This window comes from Macadamia integrifolia, chromosome 2 (genome assembly GCF_013358625.1).
Source record: "Macadamia integrifolia cultivar HAES 741 chromosome 2, SCU_Mint_v3, whole genome shotgun sequence".
NCBI lineage: Eukaryota > Viridiplantae > Streptophyta > Magnoliopsida > Proteales > Proteaceae > Macadamia > Macadamia integrifolia.
In genome coordinates, this window is record NC_056558.1 from 8,732,070 (window position 1) to 8,752,823 (window position 20,754).

Here is a 20,754-nt window from a genome sequence, read left to right on the forward strand (position 1 = left end):
TCCATTTCCTCAAATGTTGAAATCATCTTTTATCTGGAAAAGTTTGGAACCTTGGGATGCATCCATAAATTGGAGTGCCAAAGATTGAATTTGAGTCTAAAATTTGAAATGTGCCCAATCTAAACCTTGCACCATCTATCCAATGGTCGGAATTTCCACATCATCTCCGACATGGCTAACTATGTGGGCCTTGGAGATAAAATTCTCTACACTGCATTGCATATGGACAATTATGCCTTATTTCAATTACTTGTGTTGCTCTTTTCGCCAAAAAAAAAAAAAAAAAAAAATTACTTGTGTTGCATTAGGCTTTTTTGAGAACTAACTTGATGGGTACAGTCAAGAACCAAATGCTGTGTACACTATTCTGTGCATACCATCTGTTTTTTGAGTTTTGGTTTCCATTTGAAGAGAATAGTACTTGAACTTTAATTTTATGGTGTTATTACTATCTTATCAGTATCTTTCAATAGTTATGGCTTTGCAGACACTGAAGAATGCCTTGGGTCTTCCTCTACGTTTGGGGTGGAATGGTGATCCGTGTGTTCCCCAACAACATCCATGGAGTGGAATTGACTGCCAATTTGATGGAACCAGCAGCAAATGGGTCATCGATGGACTGTATGTGCTTTTTCTTTAGTATGCCTAATATTTTATAGATATGTCATAAGAAAATGGTAATGACTTGGCTTACCTCTAATAAATGGAGGGGCATCCTAGTGCAAAAGTTACCCTCTTGTAATGGCCATGAGAGAGATACTACAAGTATCTATTGTTTGGATTGCCCCATTTATCAATTTTAAGGTTGCCGCAGATCACCGTGAAATGTTACTCTTTTGACATTTATAGAAGCACAATCTTGTAATTTCATGCTGTGTTTTGCTGGTACTGATATTGCTGGATATTATTTTGGCTCAACTTCATGCTTTTTTTCATTGTTAAACTGAATAAGAACGAAGTGAATTCTATCATTGCCATGGTACAAAAATATAGGATTGCGTTATTGACCTTGTTATCTCTTATTTCTAAGATATGATTCCTTCAATGTGTTGGCCACATGGAGAATATCATATAAGCATGCAAGGTTTAGTTCCAGACTTCCGGTCTTAAAATTGTGATGACAAGTGGAAGTTGAATGTCATTAGCGCCCTCATCCTAAGAGTGGTCTTTTGACCTGTCAATCAAGAAAGGAGAGTTACCTTTCAACGTTTCCTTTAGAGAGCCGAGTCTTTTCTCTAGTAGAATCTTGGAGGATTCGATCCTGAACTTTGATGTCCTCTTCTATGTATGAGAGAAAGTTTGTATCCTTTTAATGCGCATAACCTCTTTGTTTGACATTTCTGGGTCGCTATTGCAGTGATTTTACTGTTTGAAACATTTGAATGTTAAGTTTGAGTTGTGTTAATGTGTTAGTCCCTCAAACAAGGTTAAGTTAATCATTTTGTTAACTCAGTAGAAGACAAGGTAACAATCAATGCATCCCCCTTTTATTTGCTAGATTCTGTGTTTTTGCCCTATTAGTCCAATACCAGTTTTAGTGTTGTTTCCCTATTAGTCCAATGTAGATTCCATTAGTTGATTTTCCTTCTTAGACTTTTCATTTCTCATTTTTAAATCAGGAATTTTGGCACCTTCAGGAATAATTGATGTTTCATTTCATGGTTGAACTGGATTGGTATCCTTATATATGTATCTGGCATTCAGACATTTCTTAGCCTTTATTCGTGATCATCTTTTCTTTGCACGCTGCTGTCTGCTCTTAAAAAAGGCTTATTTTATGGAAGGAATAAAATTTTGTTGCTCATGCTTTAGTAACAACTTGTTTTTAATTTGCATTTGCAGTAGTCTTGACACCCAAGGTCTGGGGGGCTTCTTTCCGGATGACATATCCCAACTGCTTCATCTACAAAGCATGTACGTCCTTCTTATAGTAGCTCTCTTTCATTTGTAGATTCTGGAAAAGGAAATTGCATCTTTTAATTCTAATAAGGATTTAGAGTAACAAATGAATGATTTTCTGGTAACTTGATTAACATATAAATTATTTAATTAGGACACTATTTTAGAAGTGTAGACACATTAAGTCACTTGCAAAAGATATGCAGCAAGATTTTTTTTTTTGGTTCTATTTATCTTGAATATATTTATGACTATTTGTCGAAAGTGTGTCCATAAAAAATCCATATTTAAACAGTATAAACTTAATTAATTTGCATGAGTTTATGGGGGGTTGTTGTCCTTAGGTTTTAACATAGAAGTTGTTTATGGCTAGGGACAAAATTGGGTATTTTGTTCACATGGTTCTCACGTTATGTTTTCTTAGGAATGTCTATTCCAAAGCGCAAGTGTGAGTGTATATATGTGTGTACATTGAACTAGATCACGTGAAAATATTTAATGGACTACTGTCAGTTTTTTAAGGAACAAGATTCTCATCCGTAGCTTAAGATTGGTCCCCTAAATTAAGCTCTTTATCATTGCAGGTGCGTATTATGAGTTTTGGTGTACTAGTAGTTGATGTCTCTCTGACTAAAAATTGGTGAGCTTGGATTCATGGTGTTTGTCTATGAACGAAAGAGATGCTTAACATGGAATCCACTTCCTGTATTGGAGAATATTAGAATGTATTTGTACATGATGATAGGAAATCTGGATCTAGCGTCAAGTTCATAAATAGTTTACAGAAGTCTTTAAAAAAATAATTAGTATTAACATTTATTTTGTAAGTCGAAATAATTTAATGGTCCAATCAACGGTATAGATTCTCTATATTCAATTACGACAATCTAAGGTGGCAACAGTAAGGAATGAACGTATTAGAGCTGATTTGGGAGTTTCCCCAATAATTGACAAGCTTCGAAAAAGTTTTAAAGGTTGTATGACCATGTTCAATGGAGGCCTAGGGATGCCTTGGTAAGGAGGAGTGAATTGATTTTGATTTTGATTCAAGGATCTAAAAGAGCTAGGGGTAGGCCTAAAATGAACATAGGAGAAGTTGTGAGGAATGACATGCATAGTCTAGGTTTTGTCCCAAGTATGACCTCAGATAGAATGTATTGGAGGCTAGGATCCATGTAGCCAACCCTATTTTGTTGAGATTTTCCTGACTTGTTAGGTTGTGCCTCTTTCTTTTTACTTTCATTTATCATGTTTTGACCTCAAATTTCCCTATTTATTTTTGCACGGTTTCATGTAGCCACCCCATTAAGTTGGGATATAGCTGATTTTATTATTGTTGTTGGGTGGCGACAATAATTATTACCATATGCTGAGGACTAGTACGTGATATTGTGTAAGTGGAGGGACGTGGCCATAATTAACTATTGTTGGGAGAAATAAGAATGATTTTACCTTTGATGTACATATTAGTAAATATATTCAATTATTAAGGCTATTATTTGATTCTACATCTTCCCTAATTTAGGAAAAGTGATAGAGATAGCCAAATCTATGAGAAGACTATGAATCCATAGGAGCTCACAAATGCCATGAGCCGTAGCATAGAACTCTGCTTTAGCACTTGAATAGGCAACCACAAATTGCTTCTTGCTCTGCCATATGACAAGGTTATCACCAGCAAAGGTGCAATAACCAGTAGTAGACCTGTAGTCATCAGGAAAACCTGCTCAATCAGCATCTATGAAGGCCTCCACCCTTATCAAGTGGTTATAAGGAGAAAGAATGATACCACGTCCTAGGGCAGATTTCAAGTAATGGAGAATAGGCAACACAACTTCCATATGTGTTGAGTAGGGATCATGCATGTACTGACTAACCAGGTTGACTACAAATGCTATGTCAGGGCAAATAAACGCCCCACTAATCTTTGATACCTCCCCTTATCCACAGAATCACTATCCTTGCTACTCAGGTGACCGTTAGCTTCAATAGGAGTATCTGTCGGCTTGGACCCCTGCATGCCCGTCTAAAAAAGAAGGTTAAGTACATACTTCCATCGTGACAAGTAGATCCCACGAGAAGACTTGGCCATTTCAATGCCAAGGAAGTATTGAAGCTGTCCTAGATTTTTGATCTCGAATTCCTTACCCAAGTATCTCTTGAGATGAGAGATCTCTGCCAGATCATCACTAGTAACAACGTCATCGACACAGACTATCAAAACAACAATCTTCCCATCAGATCTCTTGATGAGCAGAGTGTGGTCAGCATTACTCTGAGAGTAGCATATAGCAATCATAGCCTTATGAAAGCGCCTGAACCAAGCACGAAGGGATTGCTTTAGCCCATATAGTGCCCGCTTCAGCTTGCAAAATACCTTCCCTTGCGTTTTGGAGCAAGTGAACCTAGGATGAATGTCCATATATACTTCCTCCTCAAGTTCCCTATGGAGGAAGGCATACTTCACAACTAACTGTTGAAGATCCCAATTTAAGTTGGTGGCACAAGACAAGATTACACGGATAGTGTTCATCTTGGTGACAAGTGTAAAGGCCTCTTGGTAGTCGATCCCATACGTCTAAGTGAAGTCCTTGGCAACTAATTTGGCCTTGTTCTGATCTACTGTGCCATCAGCTCTTTGTTTCACTGTGAGACCCACTTACAACCGTCTTCTTTTGTGAGGGAAAGCAGACTAGATCCCATGTGTCTTTCTTCATTAGAGCCTACATCTCCTCAACTATAATTGCCTACCATTTTGAGGATGGAGAAGACACAACTATAGTGGGATGTGGCAAAAGTGAGTGATACAAAACATTTTTATCAATGGGATGTAAAGTGCAAGACCTAGTGCCTTCACGAACAACAATAGGTAACTTAAGAGAAGATGGGAAAAGAGAATTACTTGGGTCCGAGGGGATAAGATCAGGCTCGAGATGAGACAACTGACGTGGTAGGATGGGCTCTGGATGAGTAGTGGCCTGAGTTTGCTCTTTGCGACTATAAACACGCATCTCTGGTTGCTGCGCCGAAGTAGGAGTGTCAATCTCCCTCTAAAACAGTACGCCAGTAGGAATAGCGAGTTTAAGAGGTGACACTTCTTCCATAATGGAAGAGGTGTCGCAGGATAGTAAGATGTAAATTCATGAAAGACAACATCCGTAGTCACAAACCAGCGTCTAGTGGGAGAATGAAACATCGATAGGTCTAAAAGTGACAGTAACGATCAATATTATAATCGTATCATCTACGATACTTAATATAGTTGGAATAATCACATTAATAGTTGATTGAAACTTATCTTCGTTTTGAATAGTATTGATAGTTATAGCTCCATTTCAAGTGGTAGCGACAATTACAGTGACAGTTACATTTATGGTTATATTTGTAGTGAAAGTGGGAGTTATAGTATAAGAACTAGCACGAATGATAGTGATTTCAATATAACAGAGCCTTTCAGAGTAGGGGCACACACCCCAGGAAAATACACCGGATACCTCGAGGATCAAACTTCTCATAAGGATGATGATCCCAAGCATAGCAGACATTACTAAAGACCTTGGGAGGAACAGGAAAGGCAGTGGAACCTGAAGAAGATCCAGAGGAGAGAGGAAGGGGAGAACCTGATAAGGCATTTGATTGATTAGAAAGGCGGCAGTGAGAACCGTGTCACTCCAATATTGAGGAGGAACATGCATTTCAAACAGAAAAGAGTAGGCTACCTCACAAAGGTGGCAATTCTTCCGCTCAACAACACCATTCTGAGCCGGAGTATCAACACAACTAGTTTGATGAATCATCCCATGGGCGGAAAGGTAGGCTTGAAAGGACCCTTCAAAGTATTCACGACCACTGTCATAACAAAGGACATTAATGGTAGCACCAAATTGAGTCTGAACCATTCAGTGAAATTGCTAAAAGCAATGGAAGGTCTCGCCCTTGGTTCGCATCATGTACACTCAAGTAGTCCGAGAATGACAATCAATATAAGAGACAAACCACCGATAACCATTAACAGACCCATAGCGGGATGGACCCCAAATATCAAAATGTATCAAAGAAGAAGGAGTGACACTTTTATTTCTAGAAACAAAATACATGGCTCGAGTTTGTTTTGTCAATACACATGTCTCACAAAAAAACTAACTTGAAGTACAATGCTTAAAAGAGGAAACATGTAATTTAGTAGAAAGGGATAACGAAGGGGTACAACTAATGGATCCCTTTCCCAAAATAGTGGAATAATTTCTGTTAGCCAACTTGACCTTACCATTGCCAGGACAGGTAGTGTACTCAGAGAAAAGAGGCAAGCATCTTGTCATATGATCGGAAGCCCCAGGGACAAGCATCGTGTCATATGATTGGAAGCCCCAGAGTCTATAATCCGAGGAGTAAAAGAAACAGACATACAGAATGGGTGGAGTGAGCAAAACTCACAGTGGCAAGAGTAGGAGAGTTCAGACGTGTCAGAAGGTGTCGGAGGGAAATAAGCTCATCAGAAGATAGCAAGGCAACTGGGATGCTCAGTGCAAAGTTAGAATTTGAAGCTTTAGTATGGTTGGCCTGTCTAGGAGTACCAGCACGGTTCTTCCCTCGCTCATTGCCAGATGCATCAGTAGGACGACCATGAAGCTTTAGTCAACGCTCCTTTGTGTGACGCTTCTTCCTAGAATAATCACACTTCACTGGAACTCTTGGAGAGGGCCCACCAGACTGTGGGGCTACACCGAAGGGTTGAGTGCCAAAAGCAAGTTTAGATCTCTTAATGGGAGTGGTAGTAGTCTGTGAGAGCATAGTGGAACGGTGCATGTCCTCAAGTTGGATCACAACATAGGCTTGATCCACTGTAGGAAAGGGAACACGACTTAGAACTTGGGACGACTGTTGATCAAACTCCACTTTTAGTCATGCTAGGAAGTCATAGATTCTGATATTGTCCTCAATAGGAGTGGTAGGAACATACTTCCTCATAAAATTCCAGCTTAATCCACTATGTTCGTAGCTCATAATAGTACTTTACAAGTAAGCGTTCCCTGCTTCAAGTTACGAAATTTCTGGCGTAGTTCAAAGACCTGAGCATCATTCCTTGCTTGGGAAAAAATGTCTTAGAAAGACCTTCGGATCTTCGCACTAGTGTCGAGGAGGAGATATCCATGAGACATGTGGCTGCGTGGAGTTGACGAGGAAGGCCATAACCAAAGAGTGACACACTTCCTCTTGTCATTATCAAGGCCTGTGGTTGGACACTTCGTTGTGCCGGTAAGGTACCTGTAGTAGCCATGGGACTCGATGGAGAGGCAAATAGATCAAAACCACATGAGGTAGTTTATGCCATCAAGCTTGATAACACAAGGCAGGAAGGTAGGTAGAGCCGCGGTGTCTAGCTAGTAGAAGCAGAAGAGCTGGTAGACATGGTTGCTATCCAAGGGGGCTGTGAAAATAAAAGAGACACTAGCCGGAGATAGAGAAAGAAAAAAAAAACTAGAAACCCCAAAAATCGATAAAAGGTGAAAAACCTGAGAAATTGATTTTAGGGATAGCTCTAGAATAAAGACCTGAATTGGGACAGTGGTTAGGCATACCACTACAAGAATAAGGAGAACACAACAAACATCAAGATGATTAGAGCATCGAGTAGGGAAAAAGCACCCTGGTAAGGAAAAAGTCGATTTCAAGGGGAAAACCCTGAAAAAAATCGATAAAAAGGGAGTTAGGTCTCTTAGATCATTGTAGAAGAGAGTCTAAGGGACCAGGGGAGAGGATGGATGGAGGCTAGTGACTCTCTTCTTGGTTTAAGGAGCTCCCACCAAGAGAGGGAAGCAAATGAAGAGAGATAGAGGGAGGCATTGGGAGAGAGAAAACAAGAAAGAGAGAAAGAGATGGAGATGGAGAGCCCTTAGGGTTTCGATCCTATGGCTCTGATACCATGTCAAATGGGGTAATGACTTGTGTCAAATATAACACCAGCCCTCTTTATTTATAATAATGGAGAGAAAGTTCTAGAGAATTACAAAGACCATTAAACCCCTTAGGGTTCATTTGGCAACTGACACTTTCCCTAAAAGCCATTATTACTACAAATAATAATAAAACAAGCAAATAGGAGAGAGAGGTGGAATGAATTTAGGAAACTTTCTATATAAATAAGTAATAGGGGAGGGTGGCTTGGTCGGCTATGCTGGCCAAGTCCTCCCTCCACAGAAATCTCTCCCTTGTGATCAACTCTCTCTCTCTCTGTTGGTTTTTGCTAGGGTTATCTCCCTAGTTACATTCTCCTTTTCTCCTCTATTCACCTCTGTGAGATCAGGGTTTGTTTTCTCCAAGAGTGATTGAGAAAAAGGAGATTGTATCCTTGGTGTTCGTGCAATCGTTGCCAGAGATTTTGCTGCGAGGATACCTTATGTTGCTTGTTCCCTGAGACGCACTGCACTTGTGGTGTTCAAGGTAACTGCTCTCCTTTCCAATGGTTGGAATTTTTATATTATACCCTACACCTTCATGAGGTCTGATCATAGGCACCTAATGGGATTAGTTGCATTAAATTTAATTTTCCGCTGTGTTCTTGAACCTAATCCAATACTATTATCGATATATTATAATTCCAGTTGTGTAATGGCATCAAACCTTTTTCTTCATCCTCCAACCTGCTACTCCATAACCACTAACCTCTTGGGCCCATGCACAACATACAAGTAGCTCATTGATCATGGCTATGCTTGAGATGTCAGATTTCAAAGTTTTTGATGCTGGCATAAGTATCGTTTTCAAAGTTTCATGGCATATGTTTGATCTGAAGGGAAACTATACTATTCTTATGCAAATTCAGTTTATGTTGCTGTTGTACATGCTGCTTACTCTTGACAGCAGGAGGAATGGCCTGTAATGAAATTTTGATCTTTCCATAGATGGCCTGTATCATATTCACTATCTGATATTTATTTTTTGTCTATTGCATATAATTTATTTGTTTCCTTTGCTCTTTTTTGTAGAAACTTGAGTGGGAACAGCATTCATGGGGCCATTCCATCCTCACTTGGAACAATAACGGTCTTGCAAATACTGTAAGTATGGCCTTTATAAGGCTTACATAGTTTAAAGTTTTGTATGGGGTATGTATTGATCTTCAGAAGTGTTTTGTGAATTATTAATTTTTGGGAAAGTTACAAAATTACGCAAATTTTGGTTTCAGTTTACCAAATACCCTCCTAATCTTTACTTTAACTAATTACTCAAAATGAGTTTCGTATTACAAAATTACCCAAAACAGTGCATGTTATACCTTACCCCTATGAGTTGGACAATTTTATACTTTATCACATGCGCAGCTCCACCATGGCTACTCCATGACCTCATCCAAAACCGCCATTGAAGGTTCGACCTTGGTCATCTCCCGCTGCCAGCGCCTAGCAGCCACCAAGAGTGGGTCACCATTGTGATGTAGGTTCCCTACAGGGACTACTCAACTCGAACAAGATGGACTCAATAGGGCTGGGATTGGGTTAGGTTCAATAGAGCGGTTCAATAGAGCTCAGCAATAATACAGATTTAGCATGCAAAATAATGGACTAATTAACAGAGCAGCAATGATCAATAATAGTCTAAGTAGAAAAACACATAAACTACTTAAGCATCAAATTGGGATATGGGGAAGGGAACATAACAACATGTATATATTAGGTTTAGCACAAATCAAGCAAGACACAAAACATGGTAAACAAACCATACAGTTTTGTAAAATCAGCCAGCTAGTAGAAGTAAATCAGCAGGGATTCTTTAAGGATAACAGAAAATAAAAGGCTTGAAAACAAAGAACAGTTTCAGATTTTAGTGGAGGGGATGGGAATAACAAAGGGATCAATGGAGGTGGAATGGGGAGGGGATTTACTTAGCTTATTGCTGTCCAAATCTGAGGAGAAGAGAAGAGGCCAAGGTCTTCCAAAATACAGAGGTGTAATCCACTTTAGTTGATGAAGAAAATCCAGCTTGCTATTGAAGTGATCCTTATTGGTGCCGATGGAGCTTTCAGCAGTTCATGGACAATAGGTACAGCAATGGAGCAATAACCAAAAGAGACAGAGGATGAGAAAGAGAGACGAGAAGAGAGAGAACAACGAGAAAGAGAGGGCTAACGAGAGAGAGAAAAGGGAGAAACGAGATTGAGAGGGGAAATCGTGGGGTTTGGGGCTGTTCTTTTTTTGCTTCGATAATCTTCATTCCTTCTTCTTTCTTCTAGTTTCCTTCTGTGAGACTATCTTCCATCCAAATAGAATGCAAACATGGCTGGGTCTTGCGTCTACTTCACCGGTACACGTGGATGTCCCCATCAACTCTCCCCGGCTTGGAAGAATTTACCTCCGGTGAATTATTGCTCATGTAGTACTCAAGCAGATCCGGGTTTAGTTGTTGGATTTCTTGCACTGTGATCCAAGTGTTGTCAATTTCCGGACGTCCACGCCATTTGACTAAGAACTCTGTAGAACCTCCTGTATATGTGGATACAATCCTCTCATCAAGGATTTCCTCAATCTCTTCAGTTCTCCTTGTGACCTTAGGTACAAGTGGTAGGGAGGTTGGGGGAAGTGATTGGGTTGGTTCAGCAGTCTCATCAAGGGTGAAAGGGAAGTCCTCAAGGTCATCAGGGTAAAAGGGGGTAATGGTAGAGGCACCGTGGTATGGGACAAGATCTTTCACATTGAAAATGTTATTGATTACCATACTAGCTGGTAGAGGACATAAGCATGGGCACCTATCCTTTTAAGTACCTTGAAAGGACCTATGCTACGAGCATATAGTTTCGCTTTTCCCCTAACAAAACGTTGTGGCTTGATTCTAACCATCACCATATCTTCCTCTTGAAACGCTTGTAGCCTTCTGTGCACATCTGCTTTTGACTTGTATTGATCATTGCTCAGTGTTATCTGTCTTCTTATACCTGCATGCAAATCATGTATATGCTGAGCAAAAGATTCGGCTGACGGAGAGGTCTTAGAACTGGACACAAATGGGACAGGGTCTATGGGTGCCCGGGGCTGGTATCCTGAGCAAATCTCTAAGGGTGACAAACCAGTGGTACGGTTCTTAGAACTATTATATGCAAACTAGGCCCAACTAAGGACTCGATCCCAACTAGTAAGGTGTCCTCCTATGAGGCGACGTAACAAATTTCCCAGACTCCTATTGACAACCTCAGTCTGGCCATCGGTCTAAGGGTGGAAGGCCGAAGAGAAACAGAGCTTCGTTCCTATCATCCACCATAGGGTCCTCCAAAAATGACTGGTGAACTTAATGTCCCTATCGGACACTATAGTGAGGGGCAACCCATGGTACTTGACAACCATGTTAAAGAAAAGTTTGGCTACTATGGACGCATAAGAGGTCTTAGAGCATGGGATGAAATAGGCCATCTTCGCGAAGCGATCTACAACCGCATAAACAAAATCATGGCCTCTCGAAGTTTGTGGCAGACCAAGCACAAAGTCATGTTAAAGTCTTGCTAAGGGGCATGGGGAACGGGTAGGGGAGTGTACAATCCCGTGTTCTACTTTTGTTGTTTGGCAGTTTGGCATGTCCTACACTGACTCACAACTCTAGCAACATCCCTCTTCAGTCCTGGCAAAAAAAATTGGTCCTCAACGAGGGTGATGGTCTTATCTCGACTGAAATGGCCAGCGACTCCCCCAGCATGCAATTCCTAGATCAGGAAATATCAGAGTGAGGTCTTGGGAATGCACAACTTGCTTCCTTTAAAAGGAAGCCCTCCTTGAGTAGGTAGTCCGAGCGACTGACAAGGTGACCTCCACTCAAGGAAGTGAACAGCTCACTAAAATCAGGACAAGTGAGGTATTGGTCCTTGACTTGATCAAATCCTACAACCTCTACACTCATGGTTTGGAGCAACACACTAGCCCGACTCCTAACATTTGTGCAACTGAGGAACGTGTTTACTCGGCTTAGTGCATTTGTAGCGGTATTCTCGACACTAGGTCTATGTTTGAGAACAAAAGTGTACTCTTGGAGAAACTCGATCCACTTAGAATGTCTCTGGTTTAGTTTCTTTTGGTGCTCAGGTATCTCAGAGCCTGGTGGTCAGAGAATAGTAGGAATTCTTGCGGTAGAAGGTAATGCCGCCAATAACATAGTGATTGGACAATTGGCCCTAAGACACCATCTATTCCAATACTAGATGCATCACAGTTCACTTCGAAGACCTTAGAAAAATCTGGGAAGCGTAGGACGGGGGCCTCAGTCATAAGCTATTTAATCTCATTAAAGCCTTCATAGCACTCTTAGTCCATTGAAACTCCTTTTTCATGCAATCTGTGATAGGAAACATAATGGAACAAAACCGGTAAATGAACCTCCTGTAGAAAGTGGCTACGCCATGAAAACTTCGCACTTCATGGATATTAGTTGGCTCAGGCCACTCTACAATTGCTCTCACTTTCTCGGGGTCAGTAGATACTCCTTAGGATGACATAACAAACCGTAAGAAGATGACCTAATCACTCATGAAGGTGCACTTCTTGAGGTTGACATAGATTTTTTCTTGTAAAAGCACATGAAAAACCTTTTGTAAATGATCCAAGTGGGAAGACGGAGTCTTACTGTAGATGAGGATGTCATCAAAGTAGACCACTAAGAACTTTCCAATGAATGGTTGAAGCACTTGATTCATTATTCTCATGAAGGTGCTAGGTGCATTTGACAAGCCAAAAGGCATGACTAACCACTCGAAAAGGCCATCCTTCGTCTTGAAGGCTGTTTTCCACTCATCTCTAGGCCTAACCCGAATTTGGTGGTACATGCTCTTGAGATCAATCTTCGAAAAGATTGATGAGTTAGCCATCATATCTAACATGTCATCAAGTCTAGAGATAGGGAACTCATACTTGACAGTGATCTTATTGATGGCTCTACTATCAACACACATACGCCAGGTGCAATCTTTCTTTGGGGTGAGCAAGGCAGGTACTGCACAAGGGCTAAGGCTTACCCTAATGAATCCCTTCTGTAACAATTCATCCACTTGCCGCTTGAGTTCGACGTGCTCTTTGATATTCATTTGGTAATAGGGTAAGTTCGAGATAGAGGATCCTGAAACTAAGTCAATAGCATGCTAGATGTCACGCATAGGCGGTAATTCATCAGGTAGTTCCTCAGGAAATAACTTCTCAAATTTTCTCAACAAGGGTTGTACTTCTCTAGGAGCCTCAGTGAATAAGCATCACCTATCGGTATTACTCTGTATGGCAACTAGAGCATAAATCACCCCTGACTCTTGACAATCTCCTTCAAATTATTGTTGATTTAAAATGTTGAGTGCTTTGGTGGTGTGTTTAGAGGTACTTCCTTTATGTTTTGGAACCCTAACTTCCTTAGGGGCACTGGGGGTCAACCTAATTTTCTTCCCTTTGAACTCAAAGACAGGTGCTATACTTCCCATAATTGGTGACATCTCGATTATATAACCAAGGTCTACCTAGTATGATGTGGGCAACATCCATCTCTAGGACATCACACCACACTCGATCCTCATATCCTGCAACGTGTAGCAGAACTAGACACCTCAGTCTAATGGGGATGGTGGACTAATCTACCCAGGTAACCTTGTAAGGCTTGGGGTGGGGCTTGGGTTTGAGGCCCATTAGACCAACAGCGCTCTTGGCGACCACATGCATGCAACTCCCGCTGTCTATGGCGACACGACAGTTATTGACCTGATGACATGTGTAAGTGATGAAAATATTAGTTTGCCGCCAATCATCGCTACTCCAAGGTTGTGAGACCATGCATCGCACAATACTGAGCTTAAGGTCACCGGCCTTCTCAGCGTCCTCATCAGATATGGTCTCATCTGGCCTATGGTCCCTATACTCATTGTCCTAAAAGCCCTCTTGGTCACCTCTTCAAGAGTCTGTTCCCCCACATAGAGGTTTCTGTTGGGGCACTCTCTAGAGAATTGACCATACCCTCGACACTTGAAGCATTGTTGTTGCCCATTACTCTTAGGTGCTTTCCCAAGATTCCTTTACCCCTATTGTCAAATTGTCGTTGTGGTGCAGTGGGGGGTTTTGGGAATCCAGTTAAACCTTGGGGTGGTTTCCTAAAATGGAACTCGCCAACTTGAAAGCTCTTCCTCTGAGAATAAGTTCTCATAGAGAACACCTCAAGGGCTACCAGGAAGGCCTGTGAAACATCTCGCACCAGGTGGGGTGCCATACATGACTGTATTTCGGAGTTGAGCCCAGTAAGGAATCTAGAAAGTGTCTGCTTAATATCCTCCCAAATACAGCTTCTAATTTTCAACTCATTGAACTTGCTCATATATTCTGTCACGGTCAATTTTCCTTACCTCAGGGTATTCATGTCATTCAACAACTGTAGCCTATAGGTGATAGGCAAGAATTCCCTCTTCAGCCTCTCTTGCATTTCTACCCATGTTGTGATTGGCTCAAGCCCTAGGTTGGCCTCTTGGTACTCTAGGTCTGTCCAGAAGTCCTGGGCAGCTCCGATAAGCTTGAACTTAGCAAATCTGAAGCGGACTTCCTCGGGGCATATCATAAAACTCAAAGTACCTATCCATCTGCTTAATCCAATCTAAAAGGATCCTAGCATCAATCTGACCATCATAGGTAGGGGCATCTACCTTAATCATTCGCCTGACATCAAAGCCCCTATCATAATGCTCATAACCCTCATCATCTCCATATTGGGTATGTTGCTTTGGAGCAGGTTGTCCTCGACCCCTACCCCGACCTCTACCACATCCTATGCCTAGAAAATTATCCCCTATCCGGTCATAACCATCAGTGTGGCTGTCATTGTTCTCTATCTTAAGGCTAGGGGCTCTTGTTCTAGGTCCAGTGCCTAAGGTATTGTGGCCTTGCCGTCCGTCTGAGTTTAGGGCATGTGTCTCAAGGGCAGCAAGCTTAGTGGTAACGGTTTGGAGACGAGTAGCTTGTGCTTCCCTGTTAGCCAACAATGTTTCCCTATCAGCCAACAGTGTTTCATGTTCAGCCCTACTGGTAGTTAATTCAGCTTGGAGGTTTCTTAGGAGCTCTTCATTCCGTTGGAGGACTCTTACCCAATGCTCTGGATGAATGGCGGTACTAGGAGGGTCAAACATATCCTGGTATGCTCTACCACTATTGGTGGACATAAAGAAAGTGGGCAGCCGAGGTGTGATTGCCAACAATGACTCAAGGCCTACTTAGAATTTTCAATTGAGACAGGTAGTTGGCCCTCTTGATCCTAAGGTCAGAAATTCCCCTCTCAAGAATGTGTTTCTGGTGGGAATAGCGTCCAATTTTATTTGGTCCCACCAAACTAAGAAGAAAGAGTGTGTCTTCTAACCTAAGGTAACACTTCTTTAGCTTAGACTTAACTACGGACAGGTTGTGATGGAGATTAGACCTCAACAGACAAGACAAACAGTAACAGCGACACCCAATCATGACGAGACCAACAAAAAAATCATGCTCTGATACCAAGATGATGTAGGAGGGTGCCTAGACAACTAGGTTTCCTACAAGGACTACTCAACTAGAACAAGATAAACTCAATAGGGCTGGGATTGGGTTAGGTTCAATAGAGCTCAACAATAATACAGATTTAGCATGCAAAATAATGGACTAATTAACAGAGTAACAATGATCACTAATAGTCTAAGTAGAAAAACACATAAACTACTTAAGCATCAAATGGGGATATGGGGAAGGAAACATAGCAGCATGTATATATTAGGTTTAGACAAATCCACCAAGACACAAAGCATGATAAGCAAACCATATAGTTCTCTAAAATCAGCCAGCTAGTAGAAGTTAATCAGCAGGGATTCTTTAAGGATAACAGAAAATAAAAGGCTTGAAAACAGAGAACAGTTTTAGATTTCAGTGGAGGGGATGGGAAGATAACAAAGGGATCAATGGAGGTCGAATGGGGAGGGGATTTACTTACCTTATTGCTGTCCAGATCTGAGGAGAAGAGAAGAGGCCAAGGTCTTCCAAAATACAGAGGTGTAATCCACTTTAGTAAATGAAGAAAATCCAGCTTGCTGTTGAAGTGATTTTTATTGGTGCCGATGGAGCTTTCATGAGTGATGGAGCTTTCAGCAGTTCATGGACAATAGGTACAGCAATGGAGCAGTAACCGAGAGAGACAGAGGATGAGAAAGAGAGACAAGAAGAGAGAGAACAGCGAGAAAGAGAGGGCTAACGAGAGAGAGAGAAGGGAGAAATGAGATTGAGAGAGAAAGAGGAAATCGTGGGGGTTTGGGGCTGTTCTTTTTTTGCTTCAATAATCTTCATTCCTTCTTCTTTCTTCTAGTTTCCTTTTGTGAGACTATCTTCCAGCCAAATAGAATGCAAACGTGGCTAGGTCTTGCGTCTACGTCAATGGTACACATGGATGTCCCCATCACATTATCTTCCTAGCTCTTCTTTCTCTACCCCTTGCTATCTATTATCTTCATAATACCTTCACCCCCACCAAGTTCCTCCACTGAGAACCTCCCAAGGTATTGAACCTCCTTGTTGTTCTTCACATCCTAACCTCCTTCCTCGTAAGATCCCATACCCATCAACCTCCCTCTGTGATTTGATATCCATCAACCACGCTCCACTAATAGCAACAGAGGAAGAATGCCAACAACAGAGATTGCAGCAGAGATCATCCCGACAGCACAACTGGAAGAGAGCCAGATCATTTCAAAGCATAAAATCCAAGGGACTCTCTTCTAAGACTACAAAAACAGAGATTCACAGGCTTGAGAGCATTGTTAGAGATGAATTCTTCATACAGTAGGATGTGAGATGGAAGATGACATTTTGTATTGAAAGGGTAAAAGGGTCAAAATACATTAAGGAAGAGTACTAAGGACATTAACCAAAATATGGCTTCACTTAACGGATTGACCCTCAAGAGCCTCTAATGGTGTTAGCTTGGGTGGGTTCATTTTGTAAAAAATGAAACGTGAGGGGGTGGATGTAATTAGGGCAAATGTCAGGGGAGGTGGATGTAAATTTCCCTTGTTTTTATTGTCAAAGAGGACACAAGTTGATGTGAGTGTTACTGATTGCAATTCTTTGCTCTTGATTTTTGGCTGCTATAATTACAATAGGGTTGGCTAGAACCCACCTTACCTAATGGTCTATGCCGTGGAATTACTGAAAGTGTTGGCTTCAGTGACTTGTAACATTTTTTTTCATAATAGCAGAGGTATTTAGGTTTCCAAGTGACTGATGATTACGTTAATGGAGTAAGTAAGAAGTCAACTGAGTGAAACATGAAATTTAAATCCAATAGCCTCAGCCCTAGGAAAATCTTGCTATTTCCATACCGTGCATAATGATAAAATGTTGGAACCATGTGATGGTCCAAAGAAAAAAAAAAAAAAAAAAGGTGGGTGGGGACCCAACCATGGTAAGTTCATTTCTAAATACCACTATTGTTTGCTGCAGAAAAAATTACCTGAGAATGAAGATTCTCTTAAGTACCGGTTCTATTTTGTTTTGGCAGCTCTATGATTTTAAATTATATGTATTTCCATCCAGTGAATCCTTTTGTTTGCTGTTGTATTTCAATATTGTTTTAATTACATATGATTGTTCTGCAGAGACCTTTCCCACAATTTTTTCAATGGTTCGATCCCTGAAAGTCTTGGGAGTTTGACAACGCTACAGATACTGTAAGGGCAATTTTTTTTAAGTATCTTCTGTGAGTGGGAGTGTAGAAAGAATATTGAAGAGCGAAGCTAATCTGGTTCATGGTGATGCAGTAATCTTAATAGCAACATGTTATCTGGAAGAGTTCCTGCTGCACTTGGAGGAAGGCTTCTGCACAGAGCTAGTTTCAAGTATGCCTTCTATTTTTATAGCTGATCTTTTAGGGACAATATAATAGGACTGGAAATATGGTTTTTACAAGTATTGAAGAACTAGAAATGCTTGGCAGTTAATTCTTATTTAAAGAGTCAAATAAGTATAGATATTTACTATGGGAACTTGCAGTTTTACTACCAATGCAGGTCTGTGTGGTATACCTGGACTACCATCATGCGGGCCTCACCTCTCTATTGGAGCAACGATAGGCATAGTAGTAGGGGTACTTTTGGCATTTATACTCATTGTTGTTGGCTTAATAATCTGGTGGAAAAGAAGGCAAAATATTCTCCGTGCACAGAGAATTGCTGGTAAGAAAACAAATTGATCTCTTAGCTTAGTTACACACTCACATGCACATGAACTTGCACTTGCATGGAATTCTTTCTTTCAGAGACTTAATGATTTGCCAAAATTTTCCTTGTTACAGTAAGAGATGCTCCCTATGCGAAAGCAAGGACCCATTATGTGCGTGACGTGCAAATGGCTCGACATCATCATGGTGTTGACCACTCAAGGGCTGCTACTGAGCATGGGTCTAACTTGCTCTGACCAAGCACCTCTGGATCCTACCAAATCAATTTTGGTCACTGGATTCTTGCTAAATGAATTCTCTTTTTTTCGGTTATTGGAGTTCCAAACCTTTTCATTGAATCCAGCTTTGCCTGTCGCTGAGCTTTGGATTTCTCTGTCAAATTTTCTCAAAGAAGGCATCTGGAAGCTCTCTACAGCAGCTTATGGGAAGTCATGTATTGCTCTTGGAATCTTAGGTAGCCATCTGCAATTGGGTGGTCTTGTATGTTGTAGCTCTGTCATGTATATTGCTCATTCTTTTGTGTCTTTAGTTTTCTCCCAGGAAATGTAGATTAAACAAAATATTTCTATATAGATGTCAAATGTCAATTCAAAATTACAGTTTTCAATTGTTATGGCTGATACAGTCCTTGTTTGGGAATAAACTTGGGTTGCTCATGTTCTTGCACTACTGTCATATATTGTAGACGAAGAGACGGCCAAATAAGTGAAACAAGAAAGGCTGTGCACCATCCTTGTCCCAGAGATTACAGTTTTCAAAACCAGTTTGGTTTGACAATATTCACAATATACTTTGGCAGTCCAAAGAGATTCAATTAGCTGAGGTCAAAAAATAAATTCATCCAGTTGGTTAAACCTTGGTTCAGAGGATAGCTTGCACATGGTCCTTAAACTGTCATATACTGTAAACAAAAGAGCTGTTAGTCCTCTTTCTCAGGATAAGCAAAGCTTGGAAGCTCAAAACCCAATGGAGAGGAGACTCTTGACCTCTCTTGTGACGCTGCATTTGTTCTCGTTCAAAGCTTGTACCAGGTTCAGTTTCCTTCTTCATTTTGATCAATTTGAATCCAAATGGGATAAATATTTTGATGTGAGTGAAAAACACTAGGATCGATCAACTCATCCCACGACTCCTCAGGTGGGATCTCTTCTCATCAGAGCCCCTGTTTCTATTTGACTTTGTCTCCATTTTGAGTGAATCCCTATCCTCAACTCCTCATCACAGCTCAAATAGCTGCACCTTTGTTCAGTTGAGTGGATCGCTGTCCTTGACTCCTTTCCGTTTAATAAAAGGAAAGAAAAAGAAGAATAAGAATAAGAGAGAGGAAGCGGACACTCAACTGGAGAAACAGACTTGGTACAGTAACAAAGATTCTGCAACAAGAATGCCAGTGAATAGAATCCTGTACCGGGAGAATACAAGTTAACATGGGGATTAGAAATAGTTCCTAAATCCTGATAAGTTTACTGAGTTTAAAATGCATATGCAAGCACTGAGCTCATTCTGATCAACTACTAAGTCAATCCCATCTCTTGGTATATGTGTTGCATAAATATAAGCACGACTACGCATTGGACAGAAAGATAGGATTGGAAATGGAAGTTGCACGCCTGCATTGCTGAGTGTAGATGGGAATGGTAGGGGGAATTAAGGCTTGACCTTGGAGGAGAAACCTCTTAGTCTTCCTTGGGCTTCGAGATGTGTCACAGTATGTAGAGTCAAAACTCAAAAGAAGAGACATGTCTGCTGTCATTGTTATACATTGACCCCCTTTGCCGGGTGTCTGATTCATTCTCACTCTTGAAGATCAAGTCAATGAGATCTGTTGTAACTTGTTCATGTAGCTCAATTGTATTTCTCCTTTTTTTCTTTCTATTTAGACCCTTTTGACTTCTTATTTGTTAAGACAGATGTTTTTGAGATGGCTAATCTGAGCAGTGAAAGATATGCAGATGCTGTTGTCTGACTATTTCTTTAAGCATCTGTCTTCAATTTGCATTTGATGTGCTTTGTGGAATTTGATTGTGCATAGATCAGTCAATCTTGTCAGTAGTTAGGATAGTTCAGTTGAGGATTCCCATCACTTAATTGGAAGAGTGAGAGACATAGGGAGGGGAATGACAGGGATCTGGTCCCTAGAAACGGCATTGGTTGCTCAGTCCCAAAATAATGTGAGGTGTCTAGTGATTGCAATGTCAAAGCTGCAGCAACCTGGAACAGTTGTTATCACTCTACAATATCATCCACTATTTTACTACAAAATCCACTCATGGGGTTGGAGATTGTCTCTTGCTCTAGTCATGGTCCCGGCTGTTCTAATGTTTATTGGTGGTCTTTACCTTCCTGAGACTCCCAATAGCCTTGTTGAGCAAGGTAGACGCCACTAGATGAAGCAAGAAAGAACTTGGAAAGAATTACAGGCACCACCAATGTAAATGCAGAGTTTGACAAGTGATTAAGCCATACCCTGAAATTTGTCTAGTGATTATTCCATAAGAAAACAACTAATCAAATAGACAATTGACGAAAGCCAACTGTAGGATGAGATGGTGAAAACGAATGTATCGCTAAACTAACTGTAAATTTGATTGGAAAAGAGAGATTCATAAGGACATTGAAAGGCATTCACAAATCACAATACAGTGTATTTACTTGCACACTGCG

At 40.8% G+C, this 20,754-nt stretch overlaps 1 protein-coding gene across 1 annotated transcript in view; it reads left to right on the forward strand.

Moving 5' to 3' along the window:
* Positions 1–18,746, forward strand: part of LOC122091434 (receptor-like protein 4) — a 34,292-nt gene extending 15,546 nt beyond the window's left edge. Inside the window, exons 3-9 of the mRNA XM_042661382.1 lie at positions 474–621; positions 1,843–1,914; positions 8,886–8,957; positions 17,510–17,581; positions 17,672–17,749; positions 17,904–18,085; positions 18,205–18,746. Of these exons, the coding sequence (XP_042517316.1) occupies positions 474–621; positions 1,843–1,914; positions 8,886–8,957; positions 17,510–17,581; positions 17,672–17,749; positions 17,904–18,085; positions 18,205–18,326 (746 nt within the window). The 3' untranslated portion in view covers positions 18,327–18,746. The remainder of the gene's footprint in view (positions 1–473; positions 622–1,842; positions 1,915–8,885; positions 8,958–17,509; positions 17,582–17,671; positions 17,750–17,903; positions 18,086–18,204) is intronic.
* Positions 18,747–20,754: the final 2,008 nt, after the last annotated feature.